The sequence below is a fragment of the Gigantopelta aegis genome, chromosome 4 (assembly GCF_016097555.1).
Source record: "Gigantopelta aegis isolate Gae_Host chromosome 4, Gae_host_genome, whole genome shotgun sequence".
In the NCBI taxonomy this organism is placed as follows: Eukaryota; Metazoa; Mollusca; class Gastropoda; order Neomphalida; family Peltospiridae; genus Gigantopelta; species Gigantopelta aegis.
In genome coordinates, this window is record NC_054702.1 from 103,558,793 (window position 1) to 103,577,920 (window position 19,128).

The 19,128-nt window shown below is 40.3% G+C and overlaps 1 protein-coding gene across 2 annotated transcripts in view; it reads right to left on the reverse strand.

Moving 5' to 3' along the window:
* Positions 1-19,128, reverse strand: part of LOC121371644 (F-box/WD repeat-containing protein 7-like) — a 70,596-nt gene that overhangs the window by 5,914 nt on the left and 45,554 nt on the right. The window contains exons 12-13 of one of the 2 annotated variants that reach the window (XM_041497682.1): positions 13,220-13,335; positions 7,179-7,235 (exon numbers count right to left, since the gene is read on the reverse strand). In XM_041497682.1, the coding sequence (XP_041353616.1) occupies positions 7,179-7,235; positions 13,220-13,335 (173 nt within the window). Of the gene's footprint in view, positions 1-6,762; positions 7,236-13,219; positions 13,336-19,128 lie in introns of those variants that run through there. The other variant, XM_041497683.1, reaches the window with a different exon arrangement.

Sequence of the window (19,128 nt, forward strand, 5' to 3'; positions counted from 1 at the left end):
CCCATCCCCGAATCAACAGAATAAAACTTCGATAAGAAAGATCTAGATTAAAAAAGAATATGTTAAGATCAAATATGTTTTTAAAAAGTAACATATGATATATTTAAAATTGGATACTGCGCCATCCAGGTGTCATGATGTTGTGTTGAGTAAGTTACCAGATATGCAACATCCACTCTGAAGTCTGATTTGCAACACATACACTTTTTACATTGTGTTCAGATGTCTCTATCCCACGTGCTAATACTTTCAAATACGTTAACGCATATCATCATTTAGAAAATGTCCAAATCAAAGCAAGAATAAAACTTCGATAAGAAAGATCTAGATTAAAAAAGAATATGTTAAGATCAAATATGTTTTTAAAAAGTAACACAAAGACAATGCAAAATACAGCTAAGCAAAATGATATATTTAAAATACAGAAGAATATCCATCAGAAGGCGGTTTTGTGCTGATGACCTTTAGCTTCACCGAGCTATGGGGACTGAAGAACCACTGTGTGATGGAGGCAGGCTGGCCAACAAGTATGTCTGTCATTCATAACACATTAAGCCATGTAGCAGGTTCCACCTGCTTTTAATACACAACTTCGTGGGGTCCACGTCCTTTCTCAACCGAGGAAACAATATTTACTTGTTCCACCTTGATGGCCACCATTAGCAGAACATTCGCAGCACGCAGAGTCAAATAAAGCAAACTGTATGAATAGCAAAACGTGTCGTCTGCGGGTCCGGAATCTTTCCCGCGAAAAGTTCATTTTCTTATCGTGTGGTACAACCTTCAAGTCAGTGGGTTTTATTCATACCACATTTAATATATCATAAGCAAAACCGTAGTGAAAATAAGCAAGTGACTGAGAAAACAAACAGACAGCACGGTTTCCCAGCAGACGTCACGTGAGCGCCATGCCAGATATTGCACGTGCTATGACTTTTACCAAAGCAAAACATTCCACGACTTCTCCAAATATTCACAAAATGTAAGCATTCCAAAAGAGTTACTTGATATTGGGAATTTAAATACTGAATCTATCTCGAATGCACAATTTTCCTTGTTATTTACATAACAAATTGTTAGATATCTGTTTGGGTAGACTAATTAAAGTATATACATATTGAATTAGTGACATAACATGACCACACACAGTGGAGTAATGTCAGCGTACGCTTTATAAATGAAAACAAAAAGTTATTGAAAAATTACCATTCGAAAATCACAAGTTCAATGAACTCTTTCTAGGAGGGATAGCAAAACAAACTAGCCTACTCATGAGAGTGGACTGGTCTTTCTATACGTGTCAAAATGTACAGACACAAATTCAATTGTGAATGGCCCCTATTAGCTTTATGCACGGTCAGTTTGGGGTCGATTCCCCATCGGTGGGTCCATTGGGCTATTTCTCGTTCCAACCAGTGCACCACCACTGGTATATCAAAGGCCGTGGTATGTGCTATCCTGTCTGTGGAATTGTGCATATAAAAGAACCCTTGCTGCTAATCGATGAGTAGCCCATGAAGTGGCGACAGCGGATTTCCTCTTTCAATATCTGTGATCCGTAACCATATGTCCAACGCCATATAACCGTAAATAAAATGTATTGAGTGCGTCGTTAAATAAAACATTTCGTATCGATCCTCTCTAAAAAAAAGTCACTCGCCAGTCTAGAAACACCCCCCCCCCCCCCCACACACACGCGCGCGCATGCGCAATTCCCTGCTTGACTATGTTTAGAAACGGAAACAAACATCTATAGTGCAAATGTTTAATGTACTGGTCTTGAACCTAAGATTATACTCGTATGCCACAATAAAGCATTTAAGCAGTTTTCAAAAAACCTGTTTACCTAGGTGCTACTGCCACATGCTTAATTAAAAAAGTCTATTGAATATCTATAATTAGCTAGTCTTTAGTTTACGTCAAAACAAAACAACTATCCACTTTTATCGTTGTGTACAAGATAACAAACATACAACCACAAAATAGCAGTATGAAATGTCAGGATTTATTGTAATGCTCGTGCATACATATGGTTATGAAAAAGGCTAACCGATAGTGATTGACTGAACTCAGAACCTGCGGCTGATCCACTATATCAACTCGCCGATATGTTTGAAGATCAGCAAAAGGGTTGAAGGTGACTCACATTACAAGTGCTGATGCTCTGGTAGTTTAGTTCGCCGGCAAAAGGTTGAGGCGATTATATTGTTCCATCGCCTCTCATCAGACCCACACTTCACAAGAAACAAGAGATATTTAATAGATACAACTGTCCTTGGTCAAAGTTCAATGCAAAATAGCCCATGTGGCTTACCGGCATAGCCAGAGGGTGGGGCCATACCCCCCCCCCCCCCCCAATCACATATTCTTTTTCCCCCTTCCTTTTGTATTTGACTGCCGCCCCATAACTGTAAAAGACAGTGTGGGTGCCACCCTAAAATAAAATCCTGGCTATGTGGTACTATTGAAGCAAACGTGGTACCTGTAACACCCCACCAGATCAGCAGAATGACCATGACGCATATCTTCAGTGTGGGTTGCTACATGATCATACATTGTCTATATTTCTCACTTCTTGAATTTAAATCTCATGGACAAAATGTGTCAAACGATTGTACCAACCAGCACTAAAATTATAAAGATTCCCATGACATAACCACTACAGGTATTTCAAATTGATAAAGGTCACAGTCTTTAATTTTCAAAGTAAATACATGTCTTGTTTTGTTTAAAATGTATTTGTACAGCTATTACAGACACCAGGAGCACCTGAAACACATTGGATTTGCCAAAATTGATTATGTAAACAAGAAGTTAAAAAGTAATATGCGTTTAAAACACATCATATGTGGTTATGTAATGGTCTTGGAAGCATCTACGAGCAACAACAAATGAATGTTATAATGCAGGCTCATCTAATTTGGTAACTTAAGTCCCAATAATCAAAAGTATTGCCTATTATTTTTATGTTACTGTGACCCTAGTTTCACTTTCTTCTAAAATATGTATACCTGTTGTAAGCTTGGTGGCATTCTTGTTTAAAAGAAGATCACCCCAATACCACCAATGTGTTTTGGAGCAGTAAATAACAACATGCCATGAAGTTCTGGATGCATTCTACAGCAATCCTGAACAAGACTCAGTGTGTTAAATATCACTTGCCATCCCGTTATAAAAAGATAAGATTGCATAAACAAGTGTTACCTTTATATTCCAAGGTTCCCACAACATTTTAGCCTACCTACCTGTACATTTAATTGGGTTCTTGTTGTATATGTACAAATCAAATGTGTAGTGCTTGTTATATATTATTTTAGAAACATGATGTTCATGAATTAGCTTGTTGTTACTGAATAAAGGTGGATGTCATTAACATGTGCTAGAGCAGATCCTTAAATTCGGGCAAAAACTATGAGATTTTCAGGAAAAGTGAGCTGCCCTAAAATCTTTTCACCATGAATTTTCATCATCTACACACAATATTAGTTGTAATCCATGTAAAAATATACATGGCTATTTGTTTGCAACCCTACATAGCTGTTTGGTTGTAATGCTGATATGTATAAATGTTATCTAGTTTCTGGAAATTTAGTTTATTTCAGTCAAAAATCAGCCTTTCCTCATCAAAAATGGCAGCCTGTATGCATATGGTCAGTATTAAACAGTAAAAACACTCCTACCTGCTTAACCGCCAATGCTACAAACCAGGAAGATCAGGTCCATGCTTATAAACGTTAGTCTAGACTAACCTTTATTGAGGTCACACACACAATTTATTTGGCATTGCCATGGCATTAAAGTTACAGACTCTATTAGTCTTGAGTCAGACTCTAAAAGTTTTATAAGCACCAGGCCTGGCCTATATTTCTACATTCAGTGTATTATAGATACAATTTTGTTTATACTTTGTATTAAAGAATTCCTACTGCATGAACTATAATTTTTTAAAAGGTATATTCTTACATCTTTAATGTATAAAATATGCAAAACAGGTTTAACAACCTCCAAATATAAAAACTGGTCAACAGTAGAAAGAACAACAAACCAAAACATAAAAATATAATTTATTTTTAAGTAATACATTTAATGTTTCTATATACTGATTAACCCAGTATATAAGGTCTGTAGACAAAATCTAGAACTAGGAGATTAGAAGTAATACTAGTACTTTCATGATTCTTATGAAACATTCCTTCAACAGAGAGCAGAATGTCAAATCCCAGGTGTGTTCCTTCACAGACATAACAAGAATTATAATCTTATCTAGCACATAAACATGTAAAAAAATATCTACTCATGCACTGACGAAATGCCAAGAGCTATAGGTTTGTTAATGAGCTCACAAAATGGCAAGAAGTTGGTCTAAGCATTGTTTAGTATATACAAAAAGAATATATCAGTTGGTATTTTTCTATGGTAGATAACAGTTGGTACCATTGTCATATTCTAGATCATTTGGACAGCTCATCTGATGGACAAATTAATGGTCACTACACTGTGCTCCAGTTCAGTCAAGTTGTATATTAGCCTATTTAGAACTAAATCTAAATCTAAATACTTTATAAAGATAAAATGTTCCTTGTTTTAAAAGCAGGTCATTTTGTTTTTAGTTCTAGATGCATTCTGGCTTTTAGATGATCTTGGATGCTTTGAAATTTTAAAATTGCTTTTACCCATATGCTCTTATTTTTGGACTTCATCAAATTATATAAGTTGTAGAAGCATCACGAGGGGTATATGGCTTTTTATGTACCCTCTGTGTGTTCTTTTACCCCGAGCCGAAGGCGAATGGGTAAAAGAGCACACAGAGGGTACATAAAAAGCCATATACCCCGAGAGATGCTTCTACAACGAATTTATCTTTCCGACATGTTAAACCATATAGCCAAATAATCAAAATAACGCCAGACAATGTGTCTTGTTTTAATGTTTGAAAGGTACATGAAGTTAATTATGCTGCTGACATTAATGTTAAAATGCAAGATGGGTTCCCATAATACATGTATACTTTTTAAACATGCAGATCATATGCAAATACACATGTCCTCACATATGTATTATACATTTCAAGGTATTTGTCCTACTTTTATTATTCAAACTGATGTAGATTTCTGGTAAACAAACCCAACAAATCACTGTAAATACAGCAGTAACAAGTAAACATTAAAATTAGAGTTTTTTAATGTCATGATAAAAAAGTTACATTAAAAATATATTTGCAAACCAGTTTCTTTTGTTGAACTACTAGGATGATAATATACATACATGTACTACACTGCAGAAATGCACACATAATATATACAAAGAATCATGATTAACTACATCTTCACAAGCCAAGATACCATTCTGTATAACTACTGCATACGGTGTGCTACCTTGGCTTAGGGAGTTGGACCAACTACAGTGAAATTCCTCTAAACCGGACATGCTTGGGACCAAGTAAAAAGTCCGGTTTTAAGAGCATCCGGTTTTGAGAGGTTTCACTGTATAAAATATTCTAAAACAAAGTAAAACAATGTACAACATGTTGGCAAATTATCACAGCAGTTAACTGGGTTGCCTTGAACTAAATATAATCTGGCTCTACATATACTGATGGAAAGAAATAAGGGATCACAGGAAAGAGTGACTGCAACCAAAACACTCATCCACAGTGTGAGGAAGATAACAGTTTTACCAACATTGAATTCCACATTACTGACATTGAATCCCATATTACATGTGTATATTTTATACAGATATTCAATTTAATCTGTTACCAAATGTTCCCTTATTTCGTTCTCTCAGTATAATTCTATACACTGTGCAAGGCTGCTGAAGCTGGTAGGAATGACAGCTGGTAGGAATGACAGCTGGAAGTATATAAATAAGTATTAAACTGACAGAAAAACCAAGTTGAAAAAAAAAAGCTGAACAAGGCATTACCCCCTCCTCCCCTACCCCCTCCTCCCCCCCCCACACTCCACCCCCATGAAGTTTACTGTCCTCTATTATTTTAATGCCAATAATAATTATTTATATTTATTACCTCTCCTTCTCTACCAGTTTTCATTCACTTCAATTCATTTTTGTGTTATAGCCAATAATTAAGGTTCAAACACACTGTTCTGGACACACACCTGTCTTTCCAGAACAGTGGGTTAGTTTTAGTGAGATAGAAGTCAGTAAAGTGGCCTTAAATCCACTGAGCCGTTAAACCCTGTTCTAAGTGGAAGCCGGTACCATGATGTGAACCCACTACAGCACTGGGCTGATTCCACCATTGTAAATTTAGCTCCAAAAGGCCTGTTGTGTGTCAGTACTCCAGCACCAAGTCATCAGTCTTACATCGACTACTCAGACTAGCAGTCCTCATGCAGTATCTCCCTCACCACATGATGATGATACCAACAGTCTAATTGTTAAATTGCTAATTGTTATAAAAATTGACTAGAATTTAAAATAACTAGTTTGCTTTTTTTTTTGGTCTACAATATATTAAACTTGAAAAGAAACTACTATAATTTTCTAAAAACTGGCAAAAATACAATAATGACCTATTCAGGGAAACCCTATAAATAATGAATACATTATGAATTACTGGTACATAATTTGCATAGTGTTAAATTCCACCTAATTTTCTAAAACATTTTTTACAAGAAGCTCAGAATGGAAATGGTGCCTGGTTTTCTTGTATAGTTTTGTTCACATGAAGTTCAGAGTACCATAGTAATAATTCTTGGTTTCCATGTGTTTTCTAGAAAATAATTTTATTTCCCAAAACCCAAAATGGAAATGATTCCCAGTTTTCAAGTACTTTCTGAACAACATATTTTGCATATTTTGTACTTCATCAGATCAGACAGATCATGATTCACAGTTTGAAGTATTTTCTAAAAGACTTCACCAGAAGATTATAATGGTCATGGTTCATAGTTTTGTGTATTTTCTAAAAGACTTCACCAGAAGCTTATAATAGTAATGGTTCCTGGTTTCAAGTATTTTCTAAATTATTTCACCAGAAAATTAGAATGGTCATGGTTTTTGGTTTCTAGTATATTATAAGACTTTTAATTAAAAACATAGAATGACTATAGTTCCAGGTCTCAAGTATTTTCTAGAAGACTTCACCAGAAGCTGAGAATGGTCATGGTTCCTGGTTTCTCTGGTGACGCAGTGATCAGTTTGGTGTCACTTACCCACATAAGGTGCAGCAGTGTTGGGTGGCGGTGCAGGACATGCATAGCTTCACCTTTCTGAAAGTAAACAATAGTCTGTTTTAAAACAGAGATCACTGATATAATATCTACAAGACAGTTACAGTAAAGTTAATCTGAAAGTAAACAGTAGTCTGTTTTAAACCAGAAATCACTGATATAATATCTACAAGACAGTTACAGTAATAATCCATCAAACTTAATGTGTAAGTAAACAGTAGTCCATTTTAAACCAGAGATCACTGATGTAACATCTACAATAATCCATCAAAAAAAAGAAAGAAATGTTTTATTTAACGATGCACTCAAAACATTTTATTTACAGTCATATGGCGTCAGACATATGGTTAAGGACCACACAGATATTGAGAGAGGAAACCCGTTGTTGTCACTTCATGGGCCACTCTTTTCAATTAACAGCAAGGGATCTTTTATATGCACCATCCCACAGACAGGATAACACATACCACGGCCTTTGATATACCAGTCATGGTGTACTGGCTGGAGTGAGAAATAGCCCAATGGACCCACCAACGGGGATCGATCCCAGACCAACCATGCATCAGGTGAGCGCTTCACCACTCGGTTATGTCCCGCCCCTTAATAATCCATCAAATTTAAAGCCAGGAAAACCCCAACCCAGTAATGAACAGAACTTGAGATTCATGTATTAACATACTATCTTCAATATTTAGTGATTCTGAGACTTCTGATGAAAGTTATATTCCTTTATAATGTATTTTAGTTTACATATTAATTTAATTTCCTTATAAAGTATTCAAATTTTGTGCAATGGCTACTGATAAAAATTATAAATGACAATAATGCAGACACACCTTTACTCTCAATGAATAGCTTTGTTTACAAAGTTGCAGATTTGTTAACAGTAACAACAAAAGTGACCATAATGAGTTCTGAAATACACAATGTTTAGTTTTGTATGAATAATGAAATAATGCATCAAGGTGCTGAGTCAAATTTATTTCAAGGAGACAAAATTATTAAGTTTTTTGGCCAGGTTATAAATTATAATCAATCCTGGGTAATAAATAGCATATTAAACTTGTTACCACTTCATATAAATAATTTATTTCACCTGGGTCGTAAACTTGATATGATGAAAGCTCATTTGATATCCTATGTATGTGCAGCATAGAAAATTCTCTTGGCATGCCCAGAAGATATTTATACAATATTATGACATAATTATAAAATTAATGCAATTATATACCGGTACAGCCTTCCAGTTCACAAAAAAACAAAACAAATGGCCAAACTACATAATCATAAATCATGAGATTTACCAAATAGGAAAAAGACATGTTCAAAGATACTGGCTCATAATTACTATGTTGCAGTACAAACAAGAAAAAGAAATAAAAAAAGAAGAAGAATTTGATCCCCATTTAAAATAACTTATCATGAACAATCTTTCTAGACCAGTTTGTCACTTAATTATAATAACATCAAAAAATAAATCTGCAGTGTGCTGATATACTTTTTTAGTGAATAAATATTTATCAAGATTGGAATAATTAAAAGTAACAACAGTCAGCAAACAATTTACCATACTACTACACAGTGCAAACCATTATTATTGTACCTTTCCTTTTAAATGCCATGTAACAAACAGAAACAAATGTTAACCTCATTATTAAACATAAAAAAGTGAAATCTCATCCATCACCGAATGACATTTCAACTTTTATCTCTTTATTCACAACAAGACCTCTTGAAATAAAAGGATGTAACTGTTGGTTTTCCCCAGGGAAGATGAAGTGGCTGACAGCGACAAAGGCGAGTTTTGAGGCGACCCCAAGCGGTGACATGGAGGGGAGTTTTGAGGCGACCCCAAGCGGTGACATGGAGACCCCAGAGGTGACACGGAGGGGAGTTTTGAAAGGTGACACAGAGGGGAGTTTTGAGGTGGGCCGTGAGAGGTGACATGGAGGGGAGTTTTGAGGCGACCCCAATCGGTGACATGGAGGAGAGTTTTGCGAGGTGACATGGAGGGGAGTTTTGAAGCGGACCCCAAGAGTTGACATGGAGCAGAGTTTTGAGGCAGGCCCCAAGAGTTGACATGGAGGAGAGTTTTGCGAGGTGACATGGAGGGGAGTTTTGAGGTGGGCCCTGAGAGATGACATGGAGGGGAGTTTTGAGGTGGGCCCCCCCGAGAGGTGACATGGAGGGGAGTTTTGAGGTGGGTCCCGAGAGGTGACACGGAGGGGAGTTTTGAAAGGTGACACAGAGGGGAGTTTTGAGGTGGGCCGTGAGAGGTGACATGGAGGGGAGTTTTGAGGCGACCCCAATCGGTGACATGGAGGAGAGTTTTGCGAGGTGACATGGAGGGGAGTTTTGAAGCAGACCCCAAGAGTTGACATGGAGCAGAGTTTTGAGGCAGGCCCCAAGAGTTGACATGGAGGAGAGTTTTGCGAGGTGACATGGAGGGGAGTTTTGAGGTGGGCCCTGAGAGATGACATGGAGGGGAGTTTTGAGGTGGGCCCCCCAGAGAGGTGACATGGTGGGGAGTTTTGAGGCGACCCCAAGCGGTGACATGGAGGGGAGTTTTGAAGCGGTGACATGGAGGGGAGTTTTGAAGGAGGGGAGTTTTGAAGCGGACCCCAAGAGTTGACATGGAGCAGAGTTTTGAGGCAGGCCCCAAGAGTTGACATGGAGGAGAGTTTTGCGAGGTGACATGGTGGGGAGTTTTGAGGCGACCCCAAGCGGTGACATGGAGGGGAGTTTTGAAGCGTTCCCCAAGAGTTGACATGGAGCAGAGTTTTGAGGCATGACCCCCAAGAGTTGACATGTGACATGGAGGAGAGTTTTGCGAGGTGACATGGAGGGGAGTTTTGAAGCGGACCCCAAGAGTTGACATGGAGCAGAGTTTTGAGGCAGGCCCCAAGAGTTGACATGGAGGAGAGTTTTGCGAGGTGACATGGAGGGGAGTTTTGAGGTGGGCCCTGAGAGATGACATGGAGGGGAGTTTTGAGGTGGGCCCCCCAGAGAGGTGACATGGTGGGGAGTTTTGAGGCGACCCCAAGCGGTGACATGGAGGGGAGTTTTGAAGCGTTCCCCAAGAGTTTTGAGGCAGACCCCAAGAGTTGACATGGAGGAGAGTTTTGCGAGGTGACATGGAGGGGAGTTTTGAAGCGGACCCCAAGAGTTGACATGGAGGAGAGTTTTGCGAGGTGACATGGAGGGGAGTTTTGAGGTGGGCCCCAAGAGATGACATGGAGGGGAGTTTTGAGGTGGGGCCCCCGAGAGGTGACATGGAGGGGAGTTTTGAGGTGGGTCCTGAGAGGTGACAAGGAGGGGAGTTTTGAAAGGTTTTGCGAGGGTGACATGGAGGGGAGTTTTGAAGCGGGCCCCGAGACCCCAAGAGTTGACATGGAGCAGAGTTTTGAGGCAGGCCCCAAGAGTTGACATGGAGGAGAGTTTTGCGAGGTGACATGGTCCCGAGGGGAGTTTTGAGGTGGGCCCCAAGAGGTGACATGGAGGGGAGTTTTGAGGTGGGCCCCGAGAAGTGACACCCCCCGAGAGGTGACATGGAAGGGAGGTGACATGGAGGAGAGTTTTGAAGCAGGCCCCAAGAGGTGACATGGAGGGGAGGTTTGAGGTGGGCCCCGAGAGGTGACATGGAGGGGAGTTTTGAAGCGAGGCGGCCCCGAAGGGTGACATGGAGGGGATTTTTGAGGCGGCCCTGAGGCCCCAAGAGTTGACATGGAGGAGAGTTTTGCGGTGGACCCCGAGAGGTGACATGGAGGGTGACACGGAGGAGAGTTTTGAGGCACGCCCACCCCCAAGCGACATAGTTTTGACATGGAGGAGAGTTTTGCGAGGTGACATGGAGGGGAGTTTTGAAGCAGACCCCAAGAGTTGACATGGAGCAGAGTTTTGAGGCAGGCCCCAAGAGTTGACATGGAGGAGAGTTTTGCGAGGTGACATGGAGGGGAGTTTTGAGGTGGGCCCTGAGAGATGACATGGAGGGGAGTTTTGAGGTGGGCCCCCCAGAGAGGTGACATGGTGGGGAGTTTTGAGGCGACCCCAAGCGGTGACATGGAGGGGAGTTTTGAAGCGTTCCCCAAGAGTTGACATGGAGCAGAGTTTTGAGGCAGACCCCAAGAGTTGACATGGAGGAGAGTTTTGCGAGGTGACATGGAGGGGAGTTTTGAAGCGGACCCCAAGAGTTGACATGGAGCAGAGTTTTGAGGCAGGCCCCAAGAGTTGACATGGAGGAGAGAGTTTTGCGGAGGTGAGCAGAGTGAGAGGCCCCAAGAGTTGACATGGAGGAGAGTTTTGAGGTGGGCCCCAAGAGATGACATGGAGGGGAGTTTTGAGGTGGGGCCCCCGAGAGGTGACATGGAGGGGAGTTTTGAGGTGGGTCCTGAGAGGTGACAAGGAGGGGAGTTTTGAAAGGTGACATGGAGGGGAGTTTTGAGGTGGGCCGCGAGAGGTGACATGGAGGGGACGTTTGAGGCGGGCCCCGAGAGGTGACATGGAGGGGAGGTTTGAAGCGGGCCCCGAGAGGTGACACAGAGGGGAGTTTTGAGGCAGACCCTGAGAGTTGACATGAAGGGGAGTTTTGAAATGGGCCTGAAGCGTGACACAGAAGAGAGTTTTGAGGCGGCCTTGAAGGGTGACACGGAGGGGAGTTTTGAGGCATGTCCCGAGAGGTGACAAGGAGGGGAGTTTTGAAAGGTGACACGGAGGAGAGTTTTGAGGTGGGCCGCGAGAGGTGACACGGAGGAGTTTTGAGGCACGCCCAGAGAAGTGACATGGAGGGGAGTTTTGAGGCAGTCCCAAAGGGCGACATAGAGGGGAGTTTTGAGGTGGGCGCCGAGAGGTGAAACACAGGGGAGTTTTAACGCAGTCCCGAGGGGTGACACAGAGGGGAGTTTTGAGGTGGGCCCCAAGAGGTGACACAGAGGGGAGTTTTGAGGCAGTCCTGAGGGGTTACACGGAGGGAAGTTTTGAGGTGGGCCCCGAGAAGTGACACGGTGGGGAGTTTTGAGGCGGGCCCCGAGAGGCGACATGGAAGGGAGGTTTGAGGCGGGCCGTGAGAGGTGACACAGAGGGGAGTTTTGAAGCAGGCCCCAAGAGGTGACATGGAGGGGAGGTTTGAGGTGGGCCCCGAGAGGTGACATGGAGGGGAGGTTTGAGGCGGGCCCCGATAGGTGACACAGAAGGGAGTTTTGAGGCAGACCCTGAGAGATGACATGGAGGGGAGTTTTGAGATGGGCCTGAAGAGTGACACAGAAGAGAGTTTTGAGGCGGCCCCGAAGGGTGACATGGAGGGGATTTTTGAGGCGGCCCTGAGGCCTAATTCACAAAGTATCCCCTTTGCAAGTCTTTTAGCATTGCACTGCAAGATCGCAAAGTTGTGAGAGTTTAGTGAATTAGGCCCCTGAAGGATGACATGGAGAAGATTTTTGAGGTGGACCCCGAGAGGTGACACGGAGAAAAGTTTTGAGGTGGGCCTCGAGATGTGACACGGAGGAGAGTTTTGAGGCACGCCCAGAGAAGTGACATGGAGGGGAGTTTTGAGGCAGTCCCAAGGGGCGACATAGAGGGGAGTTTTGAGGTGGGCCCTGAGAGGTGACACAGAGGGGAGTTTTACGGCAGTCCCGAGGGGTGACACAGAGGGGAGTTTTGAGGTGGGCCCTGAGAGGTGACACAGAGGAGAGTTTTGAGGCAGTCCCGAGGGGTGACACAGAGGGAAGTTTTGAGGTGGGCCCCGAGAAGTGACACGGAGGGGAGTTTTGAGGCGGGCCCCGAGAGGTGACACAGAGGGGAGTTTTGAGGTGGGCCCTGAGAGGTGACACAGAGGGGAGTTTTGAGGCAGTCCCGAGGGGTGACACAGAGGGAAGTTTTGAGGTGGGCCCCGAGAAGTGACACGGAGGGGAGTTTTGAGGCGGGCCCCGAGAGGTGACACGGAGGGGAGTTTTGAGGTGGCTCTGAAGGGTGACACGGAAGAGTTTTGAGGCAGTCCCGAAGGGTGACACGGGTCCCGACATCCTCACCCTGTAGTCCCAGACGACGATCTTCTTCTGATCTCCTCCACTGACCAGGCGTTCCTCGTTAATGTGCAGACAGCGCACAATGCCGAGGTGTTCCTTCAAAACATGCAGCCTGTCACCTGCAAAAAGAAATGAAAGGAATGTTTTATTTAACAACACACTCAACACATTTTAATTATAATTATATGGCGTCAGATATATGGTTAAGAACCACACAGATAATGAGAGAGGAAACCCGCTGCTGCCACAAAATAAGCAACTCTTTTCGATTAGCAGCAAGAGATCCTTTATATGCATAGACAGGATGGTATATACAACAGCCTTTGTTATACCAAGTGTGTAGCATTGGATGGAGTGAGAAATAGCCCAATGGACCCCACTGATGGGGATCGATCATAAACCAACCACACATCACGTGAGTGCTTTATCACTGGGCTACATACCACCCCATCACCTGAAAGAAAATCTGAAAACCTTTCAGCAATGTTTAAGACATGCTAGAGAGGATATGATGGACGTCTGAAAAGGATTAGTAAAATACTAAATGGAAAACAAATATTATAAATGTTTTATTTAATGATGTATTCAACACATTTGTATTTATGGTTATATGGCATCAGACATATGGTTGAGGACCACACAGATATTGAGAGAGGAACCTGCTGCTGCAACTCCATAGGCTTTTTGTCTTTCTCTTTTTGGGTTGATTACCAGCAAATGTTCTTTCATATGGAATTCCACAGACTGTGTAGTACATATTAGTGTTTGCTGTAGGAATTATGGAGCACCAGCTGCAATGAGCTATTGCCTAATGGATCCATCAAAGGGGATCAATCGAAGACCAATCACACACCAGGTGAGCTCTTTACCACTGGGCTACATCTCGCCCATACTAAATGAAATGAGGAATATTTGATTAGACACTGAAGCACATTTTACACTAACTGGTGCTTGTTGATGTGTAACAAACAGTATTTCTAACACAGGGTCTAGAGTGAGGCACCAAATAGGCTAGCTACTCATACCTCTTACCACAAAGGCAGCATGGAACCTTTTATATGTCCTTTCCAAAAAAACTGAACAATACATACCACAGACTTTGATGCACCAGAAATGAGGCATTGGTTGTTATGGTGAAAAAAATGGATCCAATGAAGGTGAATGATATTTTGATCCATTGCACCTCAATGATGATGTATGAAGATATAAAATAGTTTTTAATATATACTGAATGTAATCTAAATACAAACCAAGTTTTGATCTGATAGTCAGACAGCTAGATGAAAAGACACCTGCAGAAAAAACACCATTATGTTGACTTTCAATATGCAATTCACAAAAGCTCAAAATGATTCATTAACTTTGCTTTACAAAACAATAAAAAAATACAGAAAATTATTACAATGCAAAAATAACAAATATATGATAATTACAGAACAAAATTAATTCGAATACCTATGTGAATTTGAACATGGCTAATAAACAACACATAATGAAAAATAAACAACTCACCAATCTTCCTCATTTTTTTTTGGGTGTGTTTTTATTATATTACTTAAAACACTTTCATTATCACTATATAGAAAACACAACAAACAGGTTCAGTGAAATGTCAGGGAAAGACCTCACATGTTTATTTTCTGTAAGCCACAGATCCGTTGGTATTTCAGTGGTATGAAGCCAGCAAGCAGTCTGCCAGGCTGGGGTGAGATGGAGTGTACCAGTTAACTCAGTGGTAGAGCACTCACCACCAGCATTATAGTGGAGTAGTTAAGCTATCAGACTTAAAAGCTAGTAGATATTGAGATCGCATCCCGGTACAGGCTCCCACCCAGAGCAAGTTTTAACAACAACTTGGGCTGCACATTTTCAGAATTGTTAAAATATATTTCAAATCTCAACGGGTTTCCTCTTAATATCTGTGTGGTCCATAACCATGTCTGATGTCATATAACTGTAAATAAAATGTGTTGAGTACATCGTTAACTAAAATATTTCCTCCACCCCCCCCCCCCCCCTCTCTCTCTCTCTTTAACCCACTATCCCAGACAGCCAGCCCAGATAGCCGAGGTGTGTGCACAGCATGTTTGACATGCAATAGTAGATTAATTAAAACATATATATATCCATGTAACTTGTAAGATATCGCCTGTTATAGATCAATTTCATCTCCAACATATGTTGGAGATCACTTCTCAGGCTTGTGATTGGCTGTTCCAAGGTCATAACCCAAGTAACCATAAAAGCATTACATCATAAATATGAGAACACCATTTGTGTCTATGATGTAATTAACTTGCACACTTTTAACCTAATGTTCAGTCTTTTTCAGTAATATCTGTCTGTTAAATTAGATTAAGAAATTAACTTTTTCAGGGTTCATTAAATACATTTGGGCAACAACTCGTAACATAAACCGTCTCCAATGAGTACTTATGTATTATTATCCATTTTCTTCATGCTTGGCTGAACATCAGGACATATGGCTCAGCAGGACATGTGGCTCAGCAGGACATCTGGGCTGAGCTCCTGTCCAGTGTTTCCTTCTGGTGTATCTCCTACCAGGAAGCCTGCCTGCCCGCCCTGACAGGGGCAGATCATGTGACCTGCACTTTGATGAGCAAATTAATAATTCATTTCACCATTTCCTCACACCACCACACACTGGGACTCATCCTGTTTGCCAGGAAATGCAGCCCAGTAACGTAAAACTGCAGAGAATGGGCTTAATGGTAAACTGCAGAAGGGGAAACTAGATAATGGTACAGTACTGTATACCGCAGACTGTCGGTTGGTCTCGTCTCATTATATTGATTCTCTGGAATGTACATGTAACATGAGACAATACTTGCAGGCAAGTTAATTTGACAGTCATTCACCATTACCAATCCTAAACCTTAGTCTAATCAAAATGCAAGCATTAAAACTATGGTAAATTAAACTGACAGCATCTATAGTGCCACATTTCAAATGTTTCTCCCAAGGAGTCAGAATAACAATACACTGACATAAATTAATATATAATGGTTAATTTTTTTTTAATAATAGTAATAAAAATTAAAATTAAAATTAAAAACAAAAACAATTTATGTTTTGTCCAAACCTACTACCCATAAATATTTTGAAATTTAGATACTGCTCAAAGAAGCATTATGGGTAGTTTTGCTAACCGTGCATATTCTTTAATTGACTTCCTCCTTCGAGTTATAGTAAAATGATATACTGACAGTGACTTACTTTTAAAATACATCCTAAAATGTAATGCAAACTTGCTTCATTCAGTTAAAAATGATACATATTTACTATTATTATTATTATTATTTTATATTTTTTCATGTTATTCTATTTTATTACTTTATCTTTGTTTTATTCACTTAAAAAATCCTTAAAACTCGCGTCAATCATTATCTTTCTTAATACATAAAATCTTCCACAAAAGACTTGATGTCTAAAAAACAACAAAAAAAGGATAAAAATCTTCTCACAGTATGTCTGAAAAGCAAAAATGCATGAGTTTGTATTGATGAAAAGATTAACCCACGGATGGCTTCGGCATTCTCTGTAACGTGCTGCCAGCATATCTAATTGATGAAGTGCTATTCTCCAATTTCATCTGGTGAGCGTGTCACTAAGTGACAATTATTGAGTGCCAAGTCAGGCCTGGCTGATTAGATCGTGGGGCTGTTATTTAATAAATCAAACAAGTACTAACGGCACTTTTAACCTCACCACGCTGCCGCTTCCTCTGCCGCCACCACTACGGCCGCCACGCATGCTGCACAAACCTCTAACAGAATTAAACTGTGCACAACATGAAGTCACCCACTGACGAATGCCGAAACACCACACAGACAATCCTAGCTCTTCCATCACCTGGCAGAGTCTGTTTGTTTTTGTTTTGTTTCTATGTCCATTACTGTCTTCATAAATAAATTACTCAAACAGGTTGAGGAATAACCTGATTTATTAAGTTTGTTCATGTGCACATTATTTTCATATATGAAGTACATGTATTTTGGTTTATAGATGGTTTGTACATTTATTGTTATATACCATTTTGTAATGTACCATTGTGTGTCATCTGTCACAAATAGATGATTGACAAAATATATTTGGTGTGCTCTATACATCTTCAGGTGGATGGATGCAGAAACAAATGGATGAATGAATGAATGAATGAATATTGGATAGACGGATAGATGGATGAAGGATAAAATTATGGATGGTTTAAATGAATAGATGGATGGATGGATGGATGGATGAATAGATAGCTAGATGAATAGACGATGAACAAATGGATAGATAGATGAACAAGTGGACAATGACCAGAAATAGAGATGGACAGATGGAGATAAATGGACAGACATGCACACACACAATTGATGAACAGACAGATGGTTAGATAAATGGATGGACGATGATGGATGAATGGATAGATGGATGGATGGATGGATGGATGAATTGATGGATGGATGGATGGATGAATGGACGATGATGATGGATGGATGGATGGATGCATGGATGGATGGATGGATGATGATGGATGGATGGATAAATGCTTGTGATAAATAACATTATTATATGTACTATAATTTATCAAATATACTATGTGGGTTTTAAAAAGAAACACAACTAGAGAAGTATGTTGAACACAAAGTCTGCTGAATAGGACAAAACATAATTATATTGCTGGGAGATAGAACTATCAAATTATTGGATATAATCTGAAGAGCTCTTGAGTGAGGATTACCATTAAACCTGAACTCAACAATATTACTGGGAAAAACATGTACTTGACATACAGTTCACATCTAACTGCAATATTACGGGGGAAATGTGTACTTCACATACAGTTCACATCTAACTACAATATTACGGGCAAAATGTGTATTTCACATAGTTCACATCTAACTGCAATATTATGTAGGAAAACATGTACTTCACATAGTGTTCACATCTAACTGCAATATTAAGAGGAAAACATGTTCTTCACATACAGCGTTCACATCTAACTGCAATATTACGGGGAAAACATGTTCTTCACATACAGCGTTCACATCTAACTGCAATATTACGAGGAAAACATGTACTTCACATACAGTGTTCACATCTAACTGCAATATTATGGGGGAAACATGTACTTCACATACAGTGTTCACATCTAACTGCAATATTAAGAGGAAAACATGTTCTTCACATACAGCGTTCACATCTAACTGCAATATTACGGGGAAAACATGTTCTTCACATACAGCGTTCACATCTAACTGCAATATTACGAGGAAAACATGTACTTCACATACAGTGTTCACATCTAACTGCAATATTACAGGGGAAAACATGTTCTTCACATACAGTGTTCACATCTAACTGCAATATTACAGGGGAAAACATGTTTTTCACATACAGCATTCACATCTAACTGCAATATTACAGGGAAAACACTTACTTCACATACATCGTTCACATCTAACTGCAATATTACAGGGGGAAACATGTTCTTCACATACAATGTTCACATCTAACTGCAACATTACGGGGAAACATGTTCTTCACATACAGTGTTCACATCTAACTGCAATATTACAGGGGAAAACATGTTCTTCACACACAGTGTTCACATCTATATGCAATATTACAGGGGAAAACATGTTCTTCACATACAGCGTTCACTGCAATATTACAGGGAAAACATTTACTTCACATACAGCGTTCACATCTAACTGCAATATTATGGGGGAAAACATGTACTTCCCATACAGTGTTCACATCTAACTGCAATATTATGGGGGAAACATCTACTTCACATACAGTGTTCATATCTAACTGCAATATTATGGGAAAAACATGTACTTCACATACAGTTCATATCTAACTGCAATATTACGGGGGAAACATGTACTTCACATACA